The sequence below is a fragment of the Myodes glareolus genome, chromosome 17 (genome assembly GCF_982192425.1).
Source record: "Myodes glareolus chromosome 17, mMyoGla1.1, whole genome shotgun sequence".
In the NCBI taxonomy this organism is placed as follows: Eukaryota; Metazoa; Chordata; class Mammalia; order Rodentia; family Cricetidae; genus Myodes; species Myodes glareolus.
Window position 1 is genome coordinate 48,633,775 of NC_142042.1, and position 20,817 is coordinate 48,654,591.

The 20,817-nt window shown below is 41.2% G+C and overlaps 1 protein-coding gene across 2 annotated transcripts in view; it reads left to right on the forward strand.

The window, feature by feature from the left end:
- Positions 1-20,566, forward strand: part of Gnai3 (G protein subunit alpha i3) — a 36,071-nt gene extending 15,505 nt beyond the window's left edge. The window contains exons 1-9 of one of the 2 annotated variants that reach the window (XM_087897636.1): positions 1,632-1,659; positions 4,228-4,270; positions 4,380-4,521; positions 9,594-9,751; positions 11,775-11,903; positions 15,347-15,476; positions 15,811-15,964; positions 18,252-18,462; positions 18,553-20,566. In XM_087897636.1, the coding sequence (XP_087753762.1) occupies positions 1,647-1,659; positions 4,228-4,270; positions 4,380-4,521; positions 9,594-9,751; positions 11,775-11,903; positions 15,347-15,476; positions 15,811-15,964; positions 18,252-18,442 (960 nt within the window). In that variant the 5' untranslated portion in view covers positions 1,632-1,646 and the 3' untranslated portion in view covers positions 18,443-18,462; positions 18,553-20,566. Of the gene's footprint in view, positions 1-1,631; positions 1,660-4,227; positions 4,271-4,379; positions 4,522-9,593; positions 9,752-11,774; positions 11,904-15,346; positions 15,477-15,810; positions 15,965-18,251; positions 18,463-18,552 lie in introns of those variants that run through there. The other variant, XM_087897635.1, reaches the window with a different exon arrangement.
- Positions 20,567-20,817: the final 251 nt, after the last annotated feature.

The window sequence follows — 20,817 nt, forward strand, 5'->3', positions numbered from 1 at the left end:
TGCATGAGTCTACAAGCTGAATGGGCTAAGTAGGCCTTTTGATATAAAATGTGATTCACTCTGTGTATAGCAAATGCCCAGTAACATACACTGAAAACAAATCCTGTGGGCAATAAGAGTTGTCTTCCTTTATGAAACAGACTGAACACGTAATAAAAGCTAGGGGAGAAATACACAGAGTGATAATAAAAGGAAGGGCAAGCACACATTTTCCTTTTCTTCTTTTTGCAACCCAGCAAATGAACAGGGCCTTGTACATACCAGGCAAGTGTTCTTCCACTAAGTTGTATTTCCAGCTCCCAAAATGACATTCTCTAGGGAACCTTTGAAAAATGAGAGAAAAGCAGGACAGCATAGAGGGAGGCAGGTGTGTGTGTGTGTGTGTGTGTGTGTGTGTGTGTGTGAGAGAGAGAGAGAGAGAGAGAGAGAGAGAGAGAGAGAGAGAGAGACTCTTTCATAGAGTAGAACCTAGTGAGATGGGTAGATATTAGTGGTGTTATTAACAGATTCATTTATAATGCCTTTCAAAATAATCTGACATGAGCATAGGAATACCATTTTCAATATTGAAAGGAGAGCATTTAGTACCTTTTACACTAAAGCTCACATGGTCTGGAAATCTGAATTTAGTAATTTAAAAAACATTTAGCATGCATTTCTGATTTTTCCCCAAAACTGAAAAGTTTTTCTAGGTATGCATAACGAAATTCATATTTTGACAGTGTCATAAGAAGGACACTGTGATACTTGAATACTGTAGTGATAAGAGTAATAACATTTTTTGAAGATTTATTCATTTTTTTATGTACATTGAGGTTTTGCCTGTATGTATGTCTGTATGAAGGTGCTAGATCCCCTGAACTGGAGTTACAGATAGCTGTGAGCTGCCATGTGGGTGCTGGGAATTGAACGCGTGTCATTTGGAAGAGTAGTCAGTGCTCTTAACCACTGAACCATCTCTCTGCCCCATACAAAAACTTCTTGATTCTGCAAGAGTGTAGTTATTTTGTGTTTTTATATTCAGATGCTATTTTAACTTGAATTTTTTGTTGATAAAATGAAGAAATATTTAGTGCATTATCATGCATATTAAATGTACATTTGTGCTGGGCATAATGGTGCAGGCCTTTAATCCCAGTATTCAGGAGGGAGAGGCAGGTGGATCTCTGTGAGTTCAAGTCCAGCCTGATCTCCAAAGCAAGTTCCAGGACAGGCTGTTATAGAGAGAAACCCTGTGTTGAAAAACCAGAAGGAAAAAAAGCACATTTGTTCAATATTTATTTGATTAATTATTTGACTAATTGCTATCAGGCCCAGTTGGGGCCCCTGGGAACACAGGGAAGAACAATCTGGCAGAGTTTTTGTTTTAGTGGGGAGATGAGAAAAGGAAGTGTGCTGTGAAGATCCGTGCTGTGAAGAAATACACAGTGTGGGGAGGAGGTCTTTGGGTAATTTCATCAGGAATTGTTCTGAGGGAGCGGAAATGTGAGTGAAGAAGAAAATCTTGCAAAAATTATTTCAGTCAGATGGAACAGCAGATGTGAAAACCGTGAGTCAGATCCAGCCTGCTGAGAACCAGTTTTGCGTGTTAGAGGAAACCCGAAGAAGCTGGCCTGACAAGAGCTTTGAGGACAGAGTGGAGACAGATGAGAAATGAGGGTGAGGAGGTAGGCAGGGAGCAGAGTATATTGGACCTTATTGCCCACACGTTGTAATTTGAGTGTAAATAGAGGCCACGAGGCAACTCTAGTCAGTGTTGTGACATGATCCAGACAAGTGTGCTGTATGCTTGTGATCCCAGCCATTGGGCTATTGGGTGGCGGAAAGAAGAGGATCCTTATAAGTACAAGGCTACCTTGCTATCCATAGAAGTCTCAGATTTCCAGGGGTACATAGCTAGACCCTATCTTTTTTGTTGTTTGTTTTCATTTTTGTAGACAGGATTTCTCTGTCCTGGAACTCCCTTTGTAGTCCAGGCTGGCCTTCAACTCACAAGATACACCTGCCTCTACCTCCCAAATGCTGGGTTTAAAGGCTTACGCCACCACTGCCCAACTGCTAGACCCTAGCTTTAAAAATTAAAAAAAAATTGACAAAAGCTTTGCTAGGAATTAGGTAGGCTGTGGTTTCCAGTGTATTTTTAACACTAAGTTTTTTACGGTGGTAGTGGTGCACAACTTTAATCTGAGCACTGGAGGGTAGGGGGGGTGGGGGGTGGAAGCAGGCAGAGTTCAAGGCTAGCCTCACAGAGTTCACGGCTAGCCTGGTCTACAGAGAGAGTTCCAGGACAGCCAGTACTATTACACAGAGAAACCCTATCTTGACAAACTACACACACAAAACAAACAAAAACACACAAAATTTTAGTAATATTTAACATGTATTAACACTGTTCCTTCTATGTCACTTACCAGTTTTGACCTTAGTTAGCATGTTAGTTAAATGTTAGTGCCTTTTACTGGGATGAAAAGACTAAAGGAAGAGCAGGCTTGTTTGAGGTGGAAGTGGGGAATGAGTAACTCGGTCAGAATTGGGCATTAAGTTTGAGATGCTTACGGGACATCTACTGTGATAGATACGGTAGGTAATGACTTTAAAGCCGAGTTTAGAAAGTAAAATTGAAGGTCTTTGGGAATCTAGCACATGCCAGCTTTGAAGCGAAACTAAGTGGAAATGTCTATTTTGCCACCAGATATAACTGTGGACAATTTCCCCGCCCTTCCTGCTTCATTTATCTCATTATAAAATGAGGGTAATAGTGTCTACCTTATAGAGGGGTGAGGATTGAATGAGTTAATGGTAGCAAAGTACGTAGAGCATCCTGATACATTTACTCTTTGGAGGTTTATTTTATTCATGAATAGTGCTTTAAACCACCAAATTAGGAAAGTTAGAGCATTAGTATAGATAAAGAAAAAGACAAGGATTAACTTGGAAAAAGCAGATTTGAAAGGCAGAATAAGGACTAGAAATGACCGTTCAGTTTGTCACAGGGTGCCAGTGGCTTGGAGACCTTGAGAAATGGTTTCAGTAGTAATCGGGATAAATTGGAGATATTTAATTGGAAGTGTGGAAGACACACTAGGGAAATTTTGCTACAAAGAAACATAAAGAGGGGCAACTCAGTAGGTAGAGTTAAGCAAAGGGAGAGGGAGAGAACTCACTCCTGCAGGCTGCTCTCTGCCCTCCACATACGCTCTGTCGTGTGTGTTGTTGCTCCCTCCCCCACCCCCATAGTGAGTAACGGTGGTAGATCTTTAAGAGGCACGGGGAAAGTGGAGGAGTAGCTAGAGGAAAATGAGTGTGTGGGGGTGTCAGAGAAAGATGGGGTGGTGCGTATAGCGGCAGTTCAACAGTTTGTGCTGAGACTGACGTAGTAAGGAGAGAGCAGTGATACTGGACGTCTCAGCAGCCACAGGTGAGGTGAAGCCAAGGAGATAGATACATAGGCAGAGCAGTGAGGACGTCAGAGACAGCTCATCCGTTGATGAAGCTAGAGAATATTAGTGGAGCTAGAGGTAGCTTAGTAGATTGGTTGTAGGAAAATGAGTTAATGTTCTCTGATGGCCTTTGTCTAAAAAGGATGGGCAGGGTTGTCAGAATTAGCATTTGATGTTGGAGAGATGTGGTAGCATTTTAATAGCATTTTGGAAGTTGGAAGAATTATTGACCAGAGAAGATCTAGCAGACAGACTGTCAAGATCTGGAAGTTTACTTGACCTTTGATCTTTAGCTTAAGTGATTCCAGTTACCTTAGGAGGGCGGTACAGTCCTTCCAGGAAGAGGAGCTAGCTGTATCACGAAAGGTAGAGGCAATACAGGTTCTGCTGTTTGGAACCTTTCTAGCCCTGTGACTGGAAGGATCACTTCTGGAACATTCCTCAGGTCCATTGGCCAGTCAGAGAATTAATAACTATGAATAGGCTGTAAGCCACAAATTCACAATTGCTCTTATGCCTGTGTTCATTGAGTATTTCATACTTTATGATGCTGCTAGAAATATATGTGTTGCTATCTTTGAATAATGTCTGTTTTGCAGAAATGATACTAATATAAAGAAAAGAAAGCAAAGTGCTCTCACTGAGGGACTCACAGCTATGCTGATAAACATGAAGCTCACAAAATTTCACAGGACCTGTATTTTCCATTAACCTAGACTTACCAGTCATATTATTCCATACCTTTGTTTGAGTACAAAGAAATTAAAAATCTATTTTTATTTTTCAGGTGCTGGAGAATCTGGTAAAAGTACCATTGTGAAACAGATGAAGTAAGTTCACATAGGGCCTGCAAGACTGAATTTCCCCTCTTCATAGAAAGTTCATAATGTTTTCATTTTCCGTTCATGGTATTGACTTGTGGTTTTCTTCCTTTTGAAGAATCATTCATGAGGATGGCTATTCAGAGGACGAATGTAAACAGTACAAAGTAGTTGTCTACAGCAATACTATTCAGTCCATCATTGCAATCATACGAGCCATGGGACGGTTAAAGATTGATTTTGGGGAAGCTGCCAGAGCAGTAAGTATTTCTCACTTCCTCTTCACTTGCTGCTCTTCTGTAGATGCAATTAAGCCAGATTTGCGTCATATTTTAGGGAACAAGAAGAAGATAAGATGGTGTGAATACTGTGTGCTTGTTTTTGATGTGATGGCTGTCTGACTCAGTTGATAGTAAGTTACTGCTGCAAGCAGAGCCCGGGAGTGGGATTCTGTCAATAGAGTGTAGGTCTCGATGGGCTCTACTCAGTCGCTTCTGTCACAGTACCACGGACCTTTATTTTATCGTATTGATGATAGTAACTATAGACTCTAAAAGACAGATTGTGTAGTTGTCCCTGCTTTCAGAGCTGTAGGGGTCAAGGGTAAATTTTGTAAGACCATAAACACAAACTCTCCAATTTTAAAAGTGATTTCAGGTATTCAAAAAATGTTTTATCACAATCTTATATTGAACTCTGGGTTATTACTTACTCAAATATAATTCTTTAATGCTTTACACACATTAGAATTTAAAAGTCAGTTAATGATAATAATAATATTTAGTAGACTTGAGGGCAGTTTGTAAAGTAGGATGTTTGATGCCAGTGGAGAAAGGGCCAAAATGAAGACAGGAGACCTTTCATATTGGCACCAGCTCAGTCTCAGGAAGGTACTAGAGAAGTACAGAGTACATCAAAGGATGTCAGCTGTGTTCAGTGACACAGTACTCCAGTGCCATGGGAGAATAAATGGAGGAGACTTGGGGGCTTTACCTGGAAAGACAAAACTGTATGCTTTTGAGTCGCTTAGGGACTCTTATCAGCTGCTCAGTTTATCAAGTGCAAGTTAATATTTGGTAAGTGGGAAGTTGAAGGGAACATATTAAAAGGGCCATTGTGGTTTCGATTTGTTGTTGAGTAGATATATCTTTGGGGTGAAATAAGGGAACAAGACCTAGATTAAGTGTCACGGGAGAAAAGAATGGTGAAAAAGGAGGAGAAGGAAAATGTGAGTGACTTTCATTGTCATATGACATAGGTTAGGGCCTCTTCTTCCCTCCTGGGCATTGTCTGAGGGCCCGCAGTGCTAGGTGAGTAAGTGAGCAGCATTCAGCCCAGTTTTCTGCCCACTTTTCTTTCTCTTTGAATTTTATTTAAATTATGTGTCTATGGGTGTCTAGATGTGGATATGTCCCTATGTGTGTGGATCTCCTTGGAGGCCAGAGGGGTTTGGTATTCTGGAGCTGGAATTGTAGGCACTTGGAAGCTACTTTATGTGAGTGCTGAGACTTAACTTCAGTTCTCTGCAAGAGCCATGCATGCTCTTGACTACTGCGCCTTTTCTTCAGACCCGCCTGCATTGGTTCTTAGAGACAGTGTCTTACACACTAGTCCAGGCTGGATTTGAATTCATAGTAGTCTTCCACTCAGGCTAGTTCTCTGTTGTTCTTAAGGAAATTGGAGAGTTCAAGTAAAGTTGGGTTTTTTGTTGTTGTTGTTTTGTTTCGGGTTTTGTTTTTTTTTTTTTGGTTTTTTGAGACAGGGTTTCTCTGTAGCTTTGGATCCTGTCCTGGAACTAACTCTTGTAGACCTTGAACTCACAGAGATCCGCCTGCCTCTGCCTCCCGAGTGCTGGGATTAAAGGTGTGCGCCACCACCGCCCGGCTCAAGTAAAGTTTTTATTCCTATCTTAGCCCTTCCCAGTCTTTGTTTCTTGTTGACTTTTCTTCTTTGTACTGGAGTTCTTCCGTGTTCTTTTCTCTCCTTCATGTCACCCAGCTACTTCTCTCTAGTACTTGTATTCTGTAGCTGACTAACAGAATTGTGTTTATTGATTTTTCTTGTCTCTCTTAGTTTCTGGGACGGTTCCTTTAGCTCGTACTTCCTTCCATCACCTGTCCACCTCTGTTTCTCTTGACCGTTCCTCTCCCTTTCATTTCCTTCCTTCATCAGACGTATTCAGGGCCTGGGGAGAGAGCTCAGTCAGTGAAGTCCTTGCTCTCTGTGACAACCTGAGTTTGATTCCCAGAACTCAGAAAAAGCAGGTGTTGTTGGTGTGAACTTACAACCCTGGCGCCGGGGAGACTGAGATAGGAGGATCCTGGGGGCTCTCTGGCCAGCCAGCCTAGCTGAATCAGTGAGCCACAGGCCAAAGAGAGACCCTGCCTCAGACAAACAAACAAGGCAGATGCTCCTTAGCAACAGTACCTGAGGCTGTCCTTTGCTCCACACACATGCTTGTGTTCACGCACAGACACAGCTGTTATCAGTAACACTCCTGCGTCGCTAGGGAGACCTGACATTCATAATCCCTCCCAGGACTCCTGAGTCTTTACAGCGACCGCTTAACTTGATCAAAAGTCATTTTTAAATAAGCTTTTAAAGTTTTAATCTTTCGTACTTTCTCTTTTTTTTCTCATAGCTAAGGCTTTATATTTGTATTTATCTTTTTTATTCCTCTAGTTTTTAATGGTTGTTAAGAGATTGAAAAGAGTAGAGCCGAGTATGGTACAGTTCTCTTTCGTATCTGTTTAAGGGCAGAACTACAAGGTTTGCTGTCAGGAGGGGCCCTATGTAAGCCTACGGAGAAGGCTTTATTTTCAGGAAGCTGGAGCAGGCTGGCAATTAAGTAGAAAGGGGAAAATTTTCCTTAAGGACATTCTTAGAGGCCAGGCAGTGGTGGTACACACTTTTATTCCCAGCTCTCGGGAGGCAGAAACAGGCAGATCTGTGAGTTCAAGGCCAGCCTGATTTACAAGAGCTAGTTCCAGTACAGGCTCCAAAGCTACAGAGAAACCCTATCTCAAACAAACAAACAAACAAACAAACTAAAAAGAACATTATCAAAACAGAACAGTACCAGTATATAGTATTTTGAAGTTTCTAAAATTTGAATAACATGGTATTAAAAAATACATGTGCTTAATTATTTGTATACCTGCTTGAGTACAGCTCAAATTTCAGGACTTCTGTAGTTTTCAGATGTTACATAAAGCAGTATACCGTGTGTGGAAAAAAAAATCTTTTTTGTTATTTAGTATATTTGACAGTTTGTATAATGCTTAAACATTTCTTAATTATTTGCTCTTTTATTTATCACCATCATCATCATCATTATTATTTTGAAAGAGAGAAGAGGGGTTGGGAGATGATTCAGTGGCTAAGAGTGCTTGTTGTATAAGCATAAGGAAATCTTAGTACCGTTGTTACAGGGAATCATGCATGGTCCTTCATGTCTGCTGCCCCTGTACTAGGGGCAGAGACAGACAGATCCTGGAAGCTTGCTGGCTAGCCAGTCTAGCTAAATGACAAACTTGAAGTTCAGTGAGAGACCATGTCTCAAGGGAATAAGGTAGGATGATAGAGACATCTGATCTCTTCCTCTGGCTCTCCTGTATGCACATATGTGGGTGTATGTCCACACATATATACAGTACTCCCACACCACATGAAAAAAGAAACAAGAGCAATAGAGGAAGTGCAGATCATGCATGAAAATTGTTACAGAGATCTGCAGTGTTGCCAGAATGAATATCGGACAGGATCTGGACGTAGAGTTTGGCAAAGTTAGTTTAAGTGCAATGTGGTGATTTTGTGGGTGATTAGGTAGATGTACAAATTGTCGGTGTTACTGCGTCTGTGTTCCACAGTGCTTTTTGCTTGCTAGTTTTTGTTATCTTAATGATACTTAAGATATAAATATCTCAGGTGGTAGTGGCGCACACCTTTAATTGCAGCACTCAGGAGGTAGAGGCAGACAGATCTCTGAGTTCGAGGCCAGCCTGGTCTATAAAGTGAGTTCCACAACAGAGCTGTTATACAGAGAAACTGTCTCGAAAAACAAAACAAACAAATAAAAGACATACATAATCTCTTCTCCCTTTACTTTCTATTTATGTATTATGTGGTTAAAAAAGAACTTCATCTTTATAATTACTTGGAATTTTTTAAGATTGTAAATACTAAATTTATATAGAGAAATCTTTGAGATCTGGGTTCAGTTTTGTTGTTTTGGGACAAGGATTCTCTGTGTAACCCTGGCTGTCCTATCACAATCTATACACAATGAATTTAGAGATCTGCTTGCATCTGCCTCCCTGAGTATTAGGATTAAAGACGTGCGCCACCACTGTCCTGCTGTGTTCAGTTTTATGTGTGTATAGAAATGGATAAAATAAATTAAACCATCAAAATTTTCATACCACCTTTTTTAAGGCTTACAAACTAATAAAATTCCCGTCTGAAAGTCAGGACATTATGATCGCCTTTCTCTGCTGCCGTTTCCCCTCCTGCTGCCATCTTTTCTCCTGTTGCAGAATGTTGGTGGTGTTCCCTTAGGAAATCCAGAGACTAAACATTTTCCTTGAGGGCTTGATTCCTGTTACTGGGCTTTAATCATCCCCTTCCTGTCTGCTCTCTGCAGTGAAGGGGACGGAGCAGGCAACCTTTGTCGTAGTCCCTGAGTCATGTTCAGACTCGACTTGTTAATGCGCACATCTTGTTTCTATGTAGTGGTAGGCACATGCTCTACCATTGAGCTACACCCCGCAGGTCTCGGGAACGTATACACCTGTGTGTATATGTGTCGACATAGAGTGTGGGAGGCTGGAGGGTGATTGCAGGTGTTTTCTTCTACCATTTTCCACCTTATGTTTGAGACAGTGTCTCTCCAGATGGGGAGTATGCCATTTTGGTCAGACTGGTAGGCCAGTGACCTCCAGGGATCCTTCTTTCTCTGCTTCCCAGCACTGAGGTTACAGGATGTGGCTCACTTGTGCTGTGGCCTCCAGCTTTTACATGGATCCAACCTCAGGTCCTCATGCTTGCACAGCATGCGCTTGACCACTGAGCCGTGCTCCCAGTCCTCCTTCAGGGCTTACTTTAACAGCATGGAGATCTATTACATTGTCTTTATACTGTGTCTCACAGACCAGTATCCCCCACTCCCACCCAGGCATCAATCATAAGTCATGAGGAGAGAGGATTGTGAGTCCATCAGAAGGATGGCGGTGTGACATCTAAAGTGTGTGTATGTGCATGAACGTGTGTAAAGTGACACTCGTCTAGTCCTAAAGAAGCGGGAACTCATCTGTCCCTCTCTTGTTTTCCTCAGGATGATGCCAGACAGTTGTTTGTCTTAGCTGGCAGTGCTGAAGAAGGAGTCATGACTTCAGAACTCGCAGGCGTGATTAAACGGCTATGGCGAGATGGTGGAGTGCAGGCTTGTTTCAGCAGATCCAGAGAATATCAGCTCAATGATTCTGCCTCATAGTAAGTAATTTTTTCCCCTTAAAACTGTAATAGAAAATGATTTGGTGAGTCTAGAGAAAGTTCAGTACTTATCTTAAGGAAATGTTTAAGTATGAGAAACGTCCAGAAGTCTATAGAATCCTTTGTTACAATGCTCCCACTTTAAGACTCTCTCTCTGGTGCATTTCTAGCAGGCAGGTGAGGCTGAGACACCTAGTAGAGGTGGGTTCCCTGTGTATAGGACAGGCACTGACGGCCAGCTGCAGGGGAAGCTAAAACGGGATATATCCTCTCTCTCACACACGTGCACACACCCTGGTTTGCTGTTGTATTTGAGACAGGATCTCACTGTGTAGCTCTGCTGGCCTTGAACACAGAAATCCACCTGCCTATGCCCACATCTGGTGTGTCAGCTGTTTTTACACTCTCTCTATTGTACTATGAATCTTTCTGGTAGTAGTGATTGCCACTTAATTTTGTGTGGGGGTGGGTACTAGGGATTGAACTAAAGTCTCCTACATGTTAACGCATGCTCTACCAGTGAGCTACATCCTCAACCCTCTTTGGTTTTTATTTTGAGACACAATCTCACTCATGTTGCCAGTGAACTCATTGTATAGCCCAGGCAGGCCTGAGCTTGTGATCCTTCTGCTTCAGCCTTCTAAATAGCTGAGATACAGGCCTGCACCACCGAACCCAGCACCATTCACACCTTGTGCCAGACTATGCTAGTAGACTTCTATGGAGGGAGAATATTGTGTCATAGAATAGAGTTGAATCATTTCTTCATCAAGGAAGTTCTCTTGAGTATTAGTTTTAAAGAATTGGTAACTACTACTGTTATTTTTCTATTACATGGGATCCCGTTTTGGCCCCTACACGTTTATTTTTAAGGCCTGTATTCATGGTGTATTTTAAAAATGTGGTTTGTGTGTTGGGGGGCTCGTGAGTACTTGTCATCTGTAGCCCTCTCTGAGCTAGGTAATGCGCTTTTGATTGTTAAGGTATTTTCTCTGTATTATATTCCCCATCCTCATTCTGTCACAATTGTTATGAGAAATTAGATGGTATTTAAATTGCTTCTTCTGTCATATAGTGGGTAAGCTCTGACTCCCCAGTTACGTGTTGGCTATAGAGCTATCTCCCTCCAAAGTTGTTCATCTGAGCTTGATTTGGATTTGATTTGTAGAAGATCCGGGTGACACACTTCAAGTAGTGCCACCTGCTCTTGTACTTCTCTGTCTGGAATCAGTGAAGATTTAGCTTTTTGTCTCTTCTCTACTCTTGCCCCTTTTTTGAAACAGGATCTTGTTACATAGCCCAGGCTGGCCTGAAACTCCTGTGTGTGTGTGTGTGTGTGTGTGTGTGTGTGTGTGTGTGTGTGTGTGTGTATCTTCCTGATTGCTCTCAGACTTGCAGCCTCTTGCCTCTGCCAAGTGCTGGTTTTACAGGCATGTACTGGTGAGACACTGAGTGTAGTAGTTCTTCTAATTTTTGTAATTCAGATGTCATCTCCTAATGAGCTCTCAAATAGTTATGTATGCAACCAACATAAATTTAAGTATCCAAGAACTTGTGTTTTAATTTTTTGTGTTTTATTTTCATGGGGTCTTACTATGTAGCCCAGGCTTTCCTGGAGCTCTGGAGTCCAGGGTTACAGGTCTGTGCCACCTGTAGGTTTGTTTCTTTCTGTATCAGTACATAACTCATTCCATATTAGATTTTAGAAATTTTTCTTTAGCAGGAACAAAATTGCCATGGTTTTAAAATCTGCCTTCACAGCATAGTTAATTTTCCCCTGCTAGATTTGCTTTTCCCTCTCGTTCTATGACACTGAAGATTTAATATTCTTGTCCCTTCAGTGAGTTTTAGGGTCTACTTTTTTTGTGGTTTGTTGGTACTTAGGATTGAACCTTGGAGCTTACACATCTAGTACCTAGCTAGTCTCAGAATCTACTTTTTGCTAAGTAGATAGTTTAGTCTGTTGACCTGTTGTGTCCATGGTTGGCTTTACCAAGTAAAAACCAATGTGTATTTCATCTAGTTACCTAAATGATTTGGATAGAATATCCCAGACCAACTACATTCCAACTCAACAAGATGTTCTTCGGACAAGAGTGAAGACTACAGGCATCGTGGAGACACACTTCACCTTCAAGGAGCTGTACTTCAAGTAAGTTAAAGTCGTTCTCTGCCTGTGCGTGGCACAGATTAGCCAACATTGACTTGTTTTCGTTTTTGAGACAAGGTCTCACTATGTAGACCAGGTTGGCCTCAAACTTGCATCCTCTGCTGCTAACTGCCGAGTGCTGAGGCATACACCACCACACCTGGCTTATTAGTCCCCTTAGTTAACTTCTCTGTAGGGGTGTAAAGATTTGTAAGCAGTGTTCCTTTGTTTAGAAACTAAATATATTTATTGGCCATTAGCTTAAGGTCGCATCTAATTGAAGCCCACATATTTATTTTTTTTCTCCAAGTAGCATCAGTATTTATGTTCATTTAGAGGAAATTGAATATAAAACTAATTAACAATTTAACTACCATTAGACTTAATCATGTAATTGCCAATTTGTGTTAGTTCACATTTATTTTCAAGACTTTTTCTTAGTTGTCAAATAGGTATTGAGTGTTGTTAGGATTGCAACAGTGCTAAGTAGTTAGAAAATATCTTTCATAGATGGCTTTGTTCTGACATTGTGATACTAAAATAGAAATATTTTCTTAGCAGCATTCTCTCAATGGCCCCTTCCCGGTAAGCTTAATGGGGTGGAGCTAAACTTGGCTTTTGTATTGATGTCTGCAGTGCAAAGCAGGCCTGGGAACAGAGGCGTTTATGGCGGTGTGATGACTCGAACAGTAATTGTTTCAGAGGACGTTCTAGTGCTTTAAAAGGGTTTCCTCCTAACACCAGGAATTCTAAGAAAAAGCCTCCGCCTCCCTTTTTGCTAATGGTCTTTTAAAAATGCTAAAACTGCTGTTGGTTCCTTTTTTCTGTTTGTGACCTTTGAGTTGGAAGCAACCTTTCCCCCTTCAATGTGGTGTGGTAAGGTTTTGAGAGGTTACTTGGTTGTGACTGTGTGATGTGTGGAAGTCACCGCTACTGCACACAAAGGGAGCACTACCTCAGATCCTCAAGTGAAGAGTCAGGGCAAGTCCGAGTCCACACAGGACTTAAACCCCAGTACCAGTTGAGGTTGGAATTCTTCTTGGGGTTGGCAGGGTTTGAGACATGGTTTCTCTGTGTAGCCTTGGCTGTCCTGTAACTTACTCTGTAGTCCAGCCTGGCCTGGAACTCAGAGACCCACTGGCTTCTGCTTCCTGAGTTCTGGGATTAAAGATTAAAGGTGTGCGCCACTACCATCCAGCAAGGTATTGGAGTCTTTTTATTTGTTTGAGACTTAGTCTCTCTATGTAGCTTTGACTGTCCTATAACTCACTCACTCTGTAGACCAGGCTGCCCACAAACTCAGAGATCTGCCTGTCTCCTGAGTGCTAGGATTAAAAGCGTACACCACAACCCGGTAAGGTATTGGAATCTTAGTACACTAACTTGGATTTGAAACCTAGTGAAGGATTTTAGGGTGAACTGGCTGCTTATCTTAAGTACTGATGAACTTAATAACAAAATCAGCAGAAACTGTATGGATTACCCTTGAAGCCATAGGAATGAGATGTTTCTTTGTGTACTGTAAAATTAATAATTCAATTCTAATTAAATACCAAAACCAATATTTAGTGTGGAAAACATTTTTGATCATTCATAGATTGGTCTTTAGCTAGGTAACCTTGTCTTTCTATGTAAGGGTCAGTAGCCAAGTCAGATTACTTACTCTCTTTCTATGCTAGGATAAAAGTGCCACATTCACATTATTATTGGCTGGAGATATCTGATTATGAAGTACTATCACCTCTTCCTTTTCCTCTTCTCTCTAGGCAAAACCACTATCCATTTATTCAAACATTTATTGAGCATCTACCATATGCAAGGCATTGTGTAATTGCTTACTTGCCTCTCAGTTATGAGGTAATGTTTATAAAATGTTGATCTGTTAGTGAATAATACTGTGTTACTATGTACTAAAAGCCGGTAGTGGGAATTTATAGCATTCTGCTAGTTTTATGGACTTTACAGAAAATGGGACGTTAACTGGAATTATTGGTGTACTAATGTGCCTCTCTTTCAAAGATTTGTATGGTGAAATGCTAGCCTTTTTAAACCCTTCAGTACGACTCTGGAGTAAGGCCAATTTGTGATTACATCATTTAGCTGTCACACAAGACCAAAGGTTGCAAAGAACTGCAAGATCCTCCAGAAGGGAGAGCTAGGCCAGGAAGAGAGAGGATGAATGTTCACGTCAAGCGTACTTAGAGAAATCACATGGATCTTACTTTTCTTAATCTATAGGGGCAAAAAATCCCTGGACATTTAGGCTCTGAGTTACTGAAGATTTCAGTCACTAGCCTTTAAAAACTTTACCATTGCTGCCAGGCACGGATCGTGAGAGTGTGGGAGCATTTGACTGCTGACCCCATCAGAGGAGGTTAACGGTTCCTGTCATTGTAGGAAGTAAAAACAGACACTGTTGACACAAACTTAGCACTTAGAGGTCTAAAATAAATGTGGAACAGAACATAGTGTGTGAGCAGTTGAGGCTTTGCTGCTGATGATTAGGTTCAAGCTAGAACCTAATGGTGTTGGGAAATACTGCTTACGCTTACTTATTTTTGAGATAGTCTTGCAGTGTAGCATAGACTGGCCTTGAACTTGCCATTCTTCTAGGCCTCCAGAATACTGGCTGAGTCATTACCCCCAAACTTGGCACTGGGATTTAAAGAAAAATTATTGATCAAATTCTTAGAATTCTAATATAAAATTTATTTTTTTTCTGCAGGTATCTCTGTATGTTTTTCATTAACACAAGGCAAATAAACTTGGGACTCAGAATGCAAGTTAGGTGTGCAGAGACAAACCACTTTGAGAGGCAGCATAGTGAGGCTGAGGAAAGAAAGTGGAGTTAGAGGGGCTGGAAAAATGGCTCAGAGGTTAAGAGTGCCGGCTGCTCTTCCATAGGTCCTGAGTTCAATTCCCAGCACCTTCTTGGGAACTTTCAAGCCATCATATAATGAGATACGGTGCCTTCTTTGGGCATGCAAACATGCAGGCAAGCGGAACAGTGTGTACATAATAAATAAATAAATAAATTTTTAGAAAAAAAGAAAGAGGTGGATTTAGAGTGCCAGCTGGTCTAGGGTGTAGTGCCTGGCACCATGGTAAACTCCCAGCAAACACAGTTGTTATGGCTGCAGTTCCCCTCAGCTGGGCCCTTCAGCTCTGCCTGGGTTCTTTCTTTTCCTTCCTCCCTTCAATGCACTTTTAGTTCCTAACTCCGCTGACATTTGGCACATCCACTACATGTTTGAAAGGGAGGAAGCTCAGCTGTAGCCTCTACTTTTAGCCACTGACAATTATTTAGACACATTTGATTTGAACCTTGTCTTTTCTGTTATAAATGGGGTTTGAATATGTGATAACGGGGAGGTTCTTAACCATGACAGACTAGAGAGAGCTATAAATGTGACTTTGCTGAATCTGTGCTTTCTTTCTTTACTCAGAATGTTTGATGTAGGCGGCCAAAGATCAGAACGAAAAAAGTGGATTCACTGTTTTGAGGGGGTGACAGCAATTATCTTCTGTGTGGCCCTCAGTGACTATGACCTTGTTCTGGCCGAGGATGAGGAAATGGTATGTTGAAACATTCGGTGCAGCTAAGAAATGGACAGAACTCCTAGGAAGATGGGTTGCCACCATTTGCTCACGAAAACCAAAACTTAATGCCCTTTATTTTCTTGTCAGTGAGGTTAGATTTCCAAAACCAATTAATTGTTCCAGGCTCCATTTGCTCTCAGTAGCCACATTCTGTGCACAGGATTGCATCTCGTCAGCCAGCCCTTCTCATTTCCTAACCCCAAGAATTGCACAAATCAAGATTGACTCAGCTTCAAGCTATGCTAATGCCTAACTTAGTTCCATGAGCTCATTTTGCTGCTAACCCGTCCAAATCCTGTTTGTTTTTCAGAACCGGATGCATGAAAGCATGAAACTGTTTGACAGCATTTGTAACAACAAGTGGTTTACAGACACATCAATCATCCTCTTTCTTAATAAGAAAGACCTTTTTGAGGAAAAAATAAAGAGGAGCCCGTTAACAATCTGTTACCCAGAATACACAGGTAAAGGTTGTGGGTTCTGTTGGGTGTGTCTTTAGGTCAGCAGCGATGACTCACGCATTCACTGAGTGTAACATGGAGTTCCGGTGGGTACATACTGTACATATTGTACCCACTGCAAGTAACCTTTATCTCTTACCTCAACTCCGTGTTCATTCTTTCTTTTCTGTTCACTTGCAAACTTTCTTGGCTATTCAGTTCATAAGATGAAAGATGGCATTGCCACCATTTCTGTGTCCCCTCCATTAAAACAACGAGGCTGCACTGGGATTGCTTAACCTCAAGTTGAGTTTCTAGCAAAAGATTCTGGTAATGGTTAAAGAAGGTATGCCAGGCAGTGGTGGCGCACGCCTTTAATCCCAGCACTTGGGAGGCAGAGGCAGGTGGATCTCTGTGAGTTCGAGACCATGCCGGTCTATAAGAGCTAGTTCCAGGATAGGCTCCAAAACTACAGAGAAACCCTGTCTTGAAAACCCCCCAAAAAAAGGGCTGGAGAGATGGCTCAGAGGTTAAGAGCACTGCCTGCTCTTCCAAAGGTCCTGAGTTCAATTCCCAGTAACCATGTGGTGGCTCACAACCATCTGTAATGAGGTCTGGTGCCCTCTTCTGGCCTGCAGGCATACATGCAGAATACTAAGAATACTGTATACATAATAAATAAATAAATCTTGTGGAAAAAAAAGGAGAAGGTAAAAAGCTGGAGGCCAGTCAGTTATTTGAGATTAGGGATCACAAACAAGAATGGCAGGACTGTACCACTTTGTGAAAAGCCATAGTTAACTATTTCCACAGAAGGACTCTTGTTAGCTGAGACACAATATTCTTTTTTATAGTCAGAGAGATGATTGTAAAATGAGGAGAGAAAAAGATAAAGTGAGAAACATGCTAGCTGTCTATAGGAGAGAAATAAAGGTTTATAAAGTCTATAAAAGAAAACAACCAGTATATTACTTTAGGGCACTGGGCCAAGTGGATGATTCTGCAGGTAAAGGTGCTTTTTGCTAAGTCTGATGACCCAAGTTCGGTCTCTGGGACATAGAATCAACTCCTGGAAGATGCCCTCTGACTACCATGTGCACACTGTGGCATGCATGAACCCATATACATACACCCCATAAACAAACAAACAAACAAATAAATGTAATAATTTTCTTTTCTTTTTAAGAAAGCAAGGTACATGCTTACAAAGTGACTAGTCAGCAATACAGATTTTAAAAGGACTAGAAAATGACCTTTGGAACTGACTGTTTGTTTTGTTTTGTGGGGAGTGTTTTGTGTTTGTTTGTTTAGTTGATTGGTTGGTTGGTTGGTTTTTCAAAGCAGGGTTTCTCTGTAGCTTTGGAGCCTGTCCTGGAACTAGCTCTTGTAGATCAGGCTGGCTTCGAACTCACAGAGATCTACCTACCTCTGCCTCCCGAATGCTGGGACTAAAGGTATGTGCTGCCACCATCTGGCGAACTAACTGTTCTTAAAGTTTTGGTTGTGAACCTAGCCTTCAAGGGCTGAGCCATCCCTCTAGACCAACACTACCAAGCTGCATGTTGTCTTTGTAGTTTACCTGGCTTTAACAGGCAGTTTCTAAGTCTGTCCTAACTAAAGGCTTCCCAAGGGCAAAAGATGATATAGAAAGTAGATGGCGAATGCTGATTATACATACTAAAAGTAAGGCTTACTGTTGGTCTTTCCTGCTCCTTAAAATGCAACAACTCTATTGAGATGGAACTCACCCTGTAAAGTGTTGCTAGCTGTGCATAATGGTGATGCCTGAGTGCCCGCATTCGGGAGGATGAGGTAGGAAGTCATGAGAGTGAGACCTTGTGTCAAAGTATGGAACTAGGGTCCCACTTCTTTCCCGTCTGCTAGTTTGCCTTGACTTAAGCCTTTTAAAAACTGGAATGATTTTGAAATGAATGCTTTACCTTCTTGGGATCCTTATTTCAGGATCACCCCAAGGGGCAAAATGTGCCAATTAAACCCTTGCATTTTCTAGAAACATCCCGCCTGCTTTTCTAGCTCCTCTGTACCCTGTCTAGATTTCTTTTTTAGCTGAACAATCTTAATGAAGAGGAAGTGAAACTTGTTCTTTTCCTTATTCCTTGTGTGTGGTGATTTTATTTTAGTTACAGTGGTAGTCTGTTTTCCTGAAGAATCTAGTGATTATAGAAAATCCTAATGACAGCAGAAATAGAGGAAGAATTCTGTTTGTATTCGGTTGTGTTGTGTTGCCTTTCTTAAGTACATACGGATGGCTGTTATGACTGGAGCTGACAGTGTTGGTTGTCTGTTTCAGGTTCCAATACATATGAAGAGGCAGCTGCATACATTCAGTGCCAGTTCGAAGATTTGAACCGAAGAAAAGATACCAAGGAGATCTACACTCACTTCACCTGTGCCACAGACACCAAAAATGTGCAGTTTGTTTTTGATGCTGTTACAGATGTCATCATTAAAAACAACTTAAAGGAATGTGGACTTTATTGAGGAGATGGGATTAGTGAAAGGTAAACTCTCGGCAGTTTAGTTACAGTGCTCTGGTGGTGTGTTTTGCCTTTGTAGTTGTTTTTCTAATTAATGGTGTTCTTCTTTTTTAGTTACTGCAATGAAGAGTGTTGAGACCTGACACCACCTACTGTCTCTTGGGTCAGCTGCAAGCATGACGGGACCAGGGAATGGCAGCAGCATGCAGAATCTTAGCACTCTTTAGCACAATCTTCTGTATTAGGGAATGTTTAGTTGGCATGAGGCGTTCGCGTCAGACATTGGAATTGGAACAGCTGTAACGTGTGGCTGGCTCATCGAGGCATCGCTTGGATTTTCTAATCTCAAATGTTTAGGACGTGTTGACGTCAAGGTGCTGCATTCCAGAACTTAAATATGTAGCTTACTTTTTTCCTTCTTAACAAATCACCAGTAGTTAGTTTCTAAGATTTTTCTCATCAAGAGAAGAAAAACTAAAGAAATCTTACTTGTTTGCAAAAGAATCTTCTGAGAACTCAGTCTTAACTATGCACATGATGTGACCAGACATCTTGAAAATATTCCTCTTAGTAGGAGCTGTTTGTTTTTACCTCTTGGAACAGTCAGGAGTAATATTTCCATAATTAAAATTGTTTCCTGGTTATCGGAACTACGTTACTACAGCTTTTCTGAATGAAATTCATGTTACTGTCATGTTTAAAGTGCCATGGTGGCTTCTAACCAGCAATTAATTTGGAGAGTTCTACAGTTTGCTTCTAGCACTCATTTCTTAAGCTGTGGTTGAAGGTTAGCCTTGTTATTTCTAGGTGAGTACTGACGTAATGTGATAGAAACTCCGCTTCTTGGATACAGTCACACACAGGATAGCTGTCAATTAGAGATGCAGACTGCTAAATTGAGAACCATTGACTTGCTGCTACAGATCTACTAAAGTGACCACTTGATTCTTGCCTGTTTGTCTCAGTCATGGAGAATTTTGTATAAGGTGCCCCTGTTTTCCATCTTCGTGGCCTTTTTTGTTGGGAGACATCTAAATTGTATTAACAGTGCATGCTTTTCCTGTAAATGTAGTGCCAAATCCCTGCTTGCCATTGTTTTTACTGTAGCGGTGTTAATTGTAGTAGTGATCCATAGTCAGTCTGCTCTTTTTCTAAAACTTGCCTTTGGGGACTTTTTTCCACTTTGTCGTGTGTGCAGATGGTAATATGTTACAGTTGGCAGCAGTGTTAAAATGGTGAGTAGAGTCCAGGATTACTCCTGCTTGTAGCTAGTCCTTTCTGGAAACCCTGTCTTCTGTTTCCTTTTGCTCCTGCTGAGTATGCTTTGGCCTTTGAGAGTGGGTTTCAATAGAATGGGGGTCTCTGGATTTGTGGTACTGTTCTCAAATCTAGGACTGTTATGTCCAGTCTGTGTACAAGGGGTATGAGTCATAGTCCTGCTTCCTGATTTATATTCTGCTTGTGCTGAGAGCTACGGTCCTTTTGTACAATGTATAGCAACTGTCATTGAACACTGAGTAGACCACTGAGATTGGCAAACAGAGAGTGCATTTTGAGCATTTCAGATCAGTCGTTTGAGCAGTGCCTTTTGAGGTCCAGTCTTTTTAGATTGGACCCGGTTCATCTTTTGATGACACCTCCTACTCATTTAAAAGGTTGATGGTCAGAACAGCTTCCGAGAGCAAGCCACAGTGACCAGTGCCTTTGCTGGCAGCTTTTAAAATTTTTAATTCTCACAGGAAATCATTCTTGTGCAGACAGTATAACTATTATCTGACATGCATTTCTTTAGGTCTAGGAAAATATCATCTGAAAGAAAGAAAAGTATTGATTTTAATCAGCAATTGACTTAATTCCCAAGTGTAGGGGTTCCTAAGTCCTACTCTGAACTTGTCTTTCCTTTGTTGTATTCTGTAATATAAAATATCTGGGAACGAGAACTAGTGAAATGTTGTTTTCATGACTTTTCTATACTTTGGGTTTAATGAAATGGTGTTGATAATTAAAATAATAGATAATCCAAGCTTAATTTTACTTTAGAATGCGTTTTGTATTTTCATTTGAATCTGTCTATTTTTTAAACCTTTCTGTTAATTAAAAATAGAAGTTCTCCACTTCTTCGCCTCTACATACTCCTTCTATTGCTTTCTGTTTACGTGGAATCCTCCTAACCAGCCAGGTTCCTTCATTTAGGACGGAAGGGAGGCAGTTTGAGATGACCTGAGGGGGAGAATGACGGAAACTGGCTGAAGAGATTGACTTCTTGGTCGTGGGCTGGTGATCTGTGACCTTTAAAGCGTTTCTGTTCAGCTAGACTTTCAGATCTCTAACTTGTATTCTGAAGAATATATCTTAGGCAGAGTCAGAATGTGGGAGTTA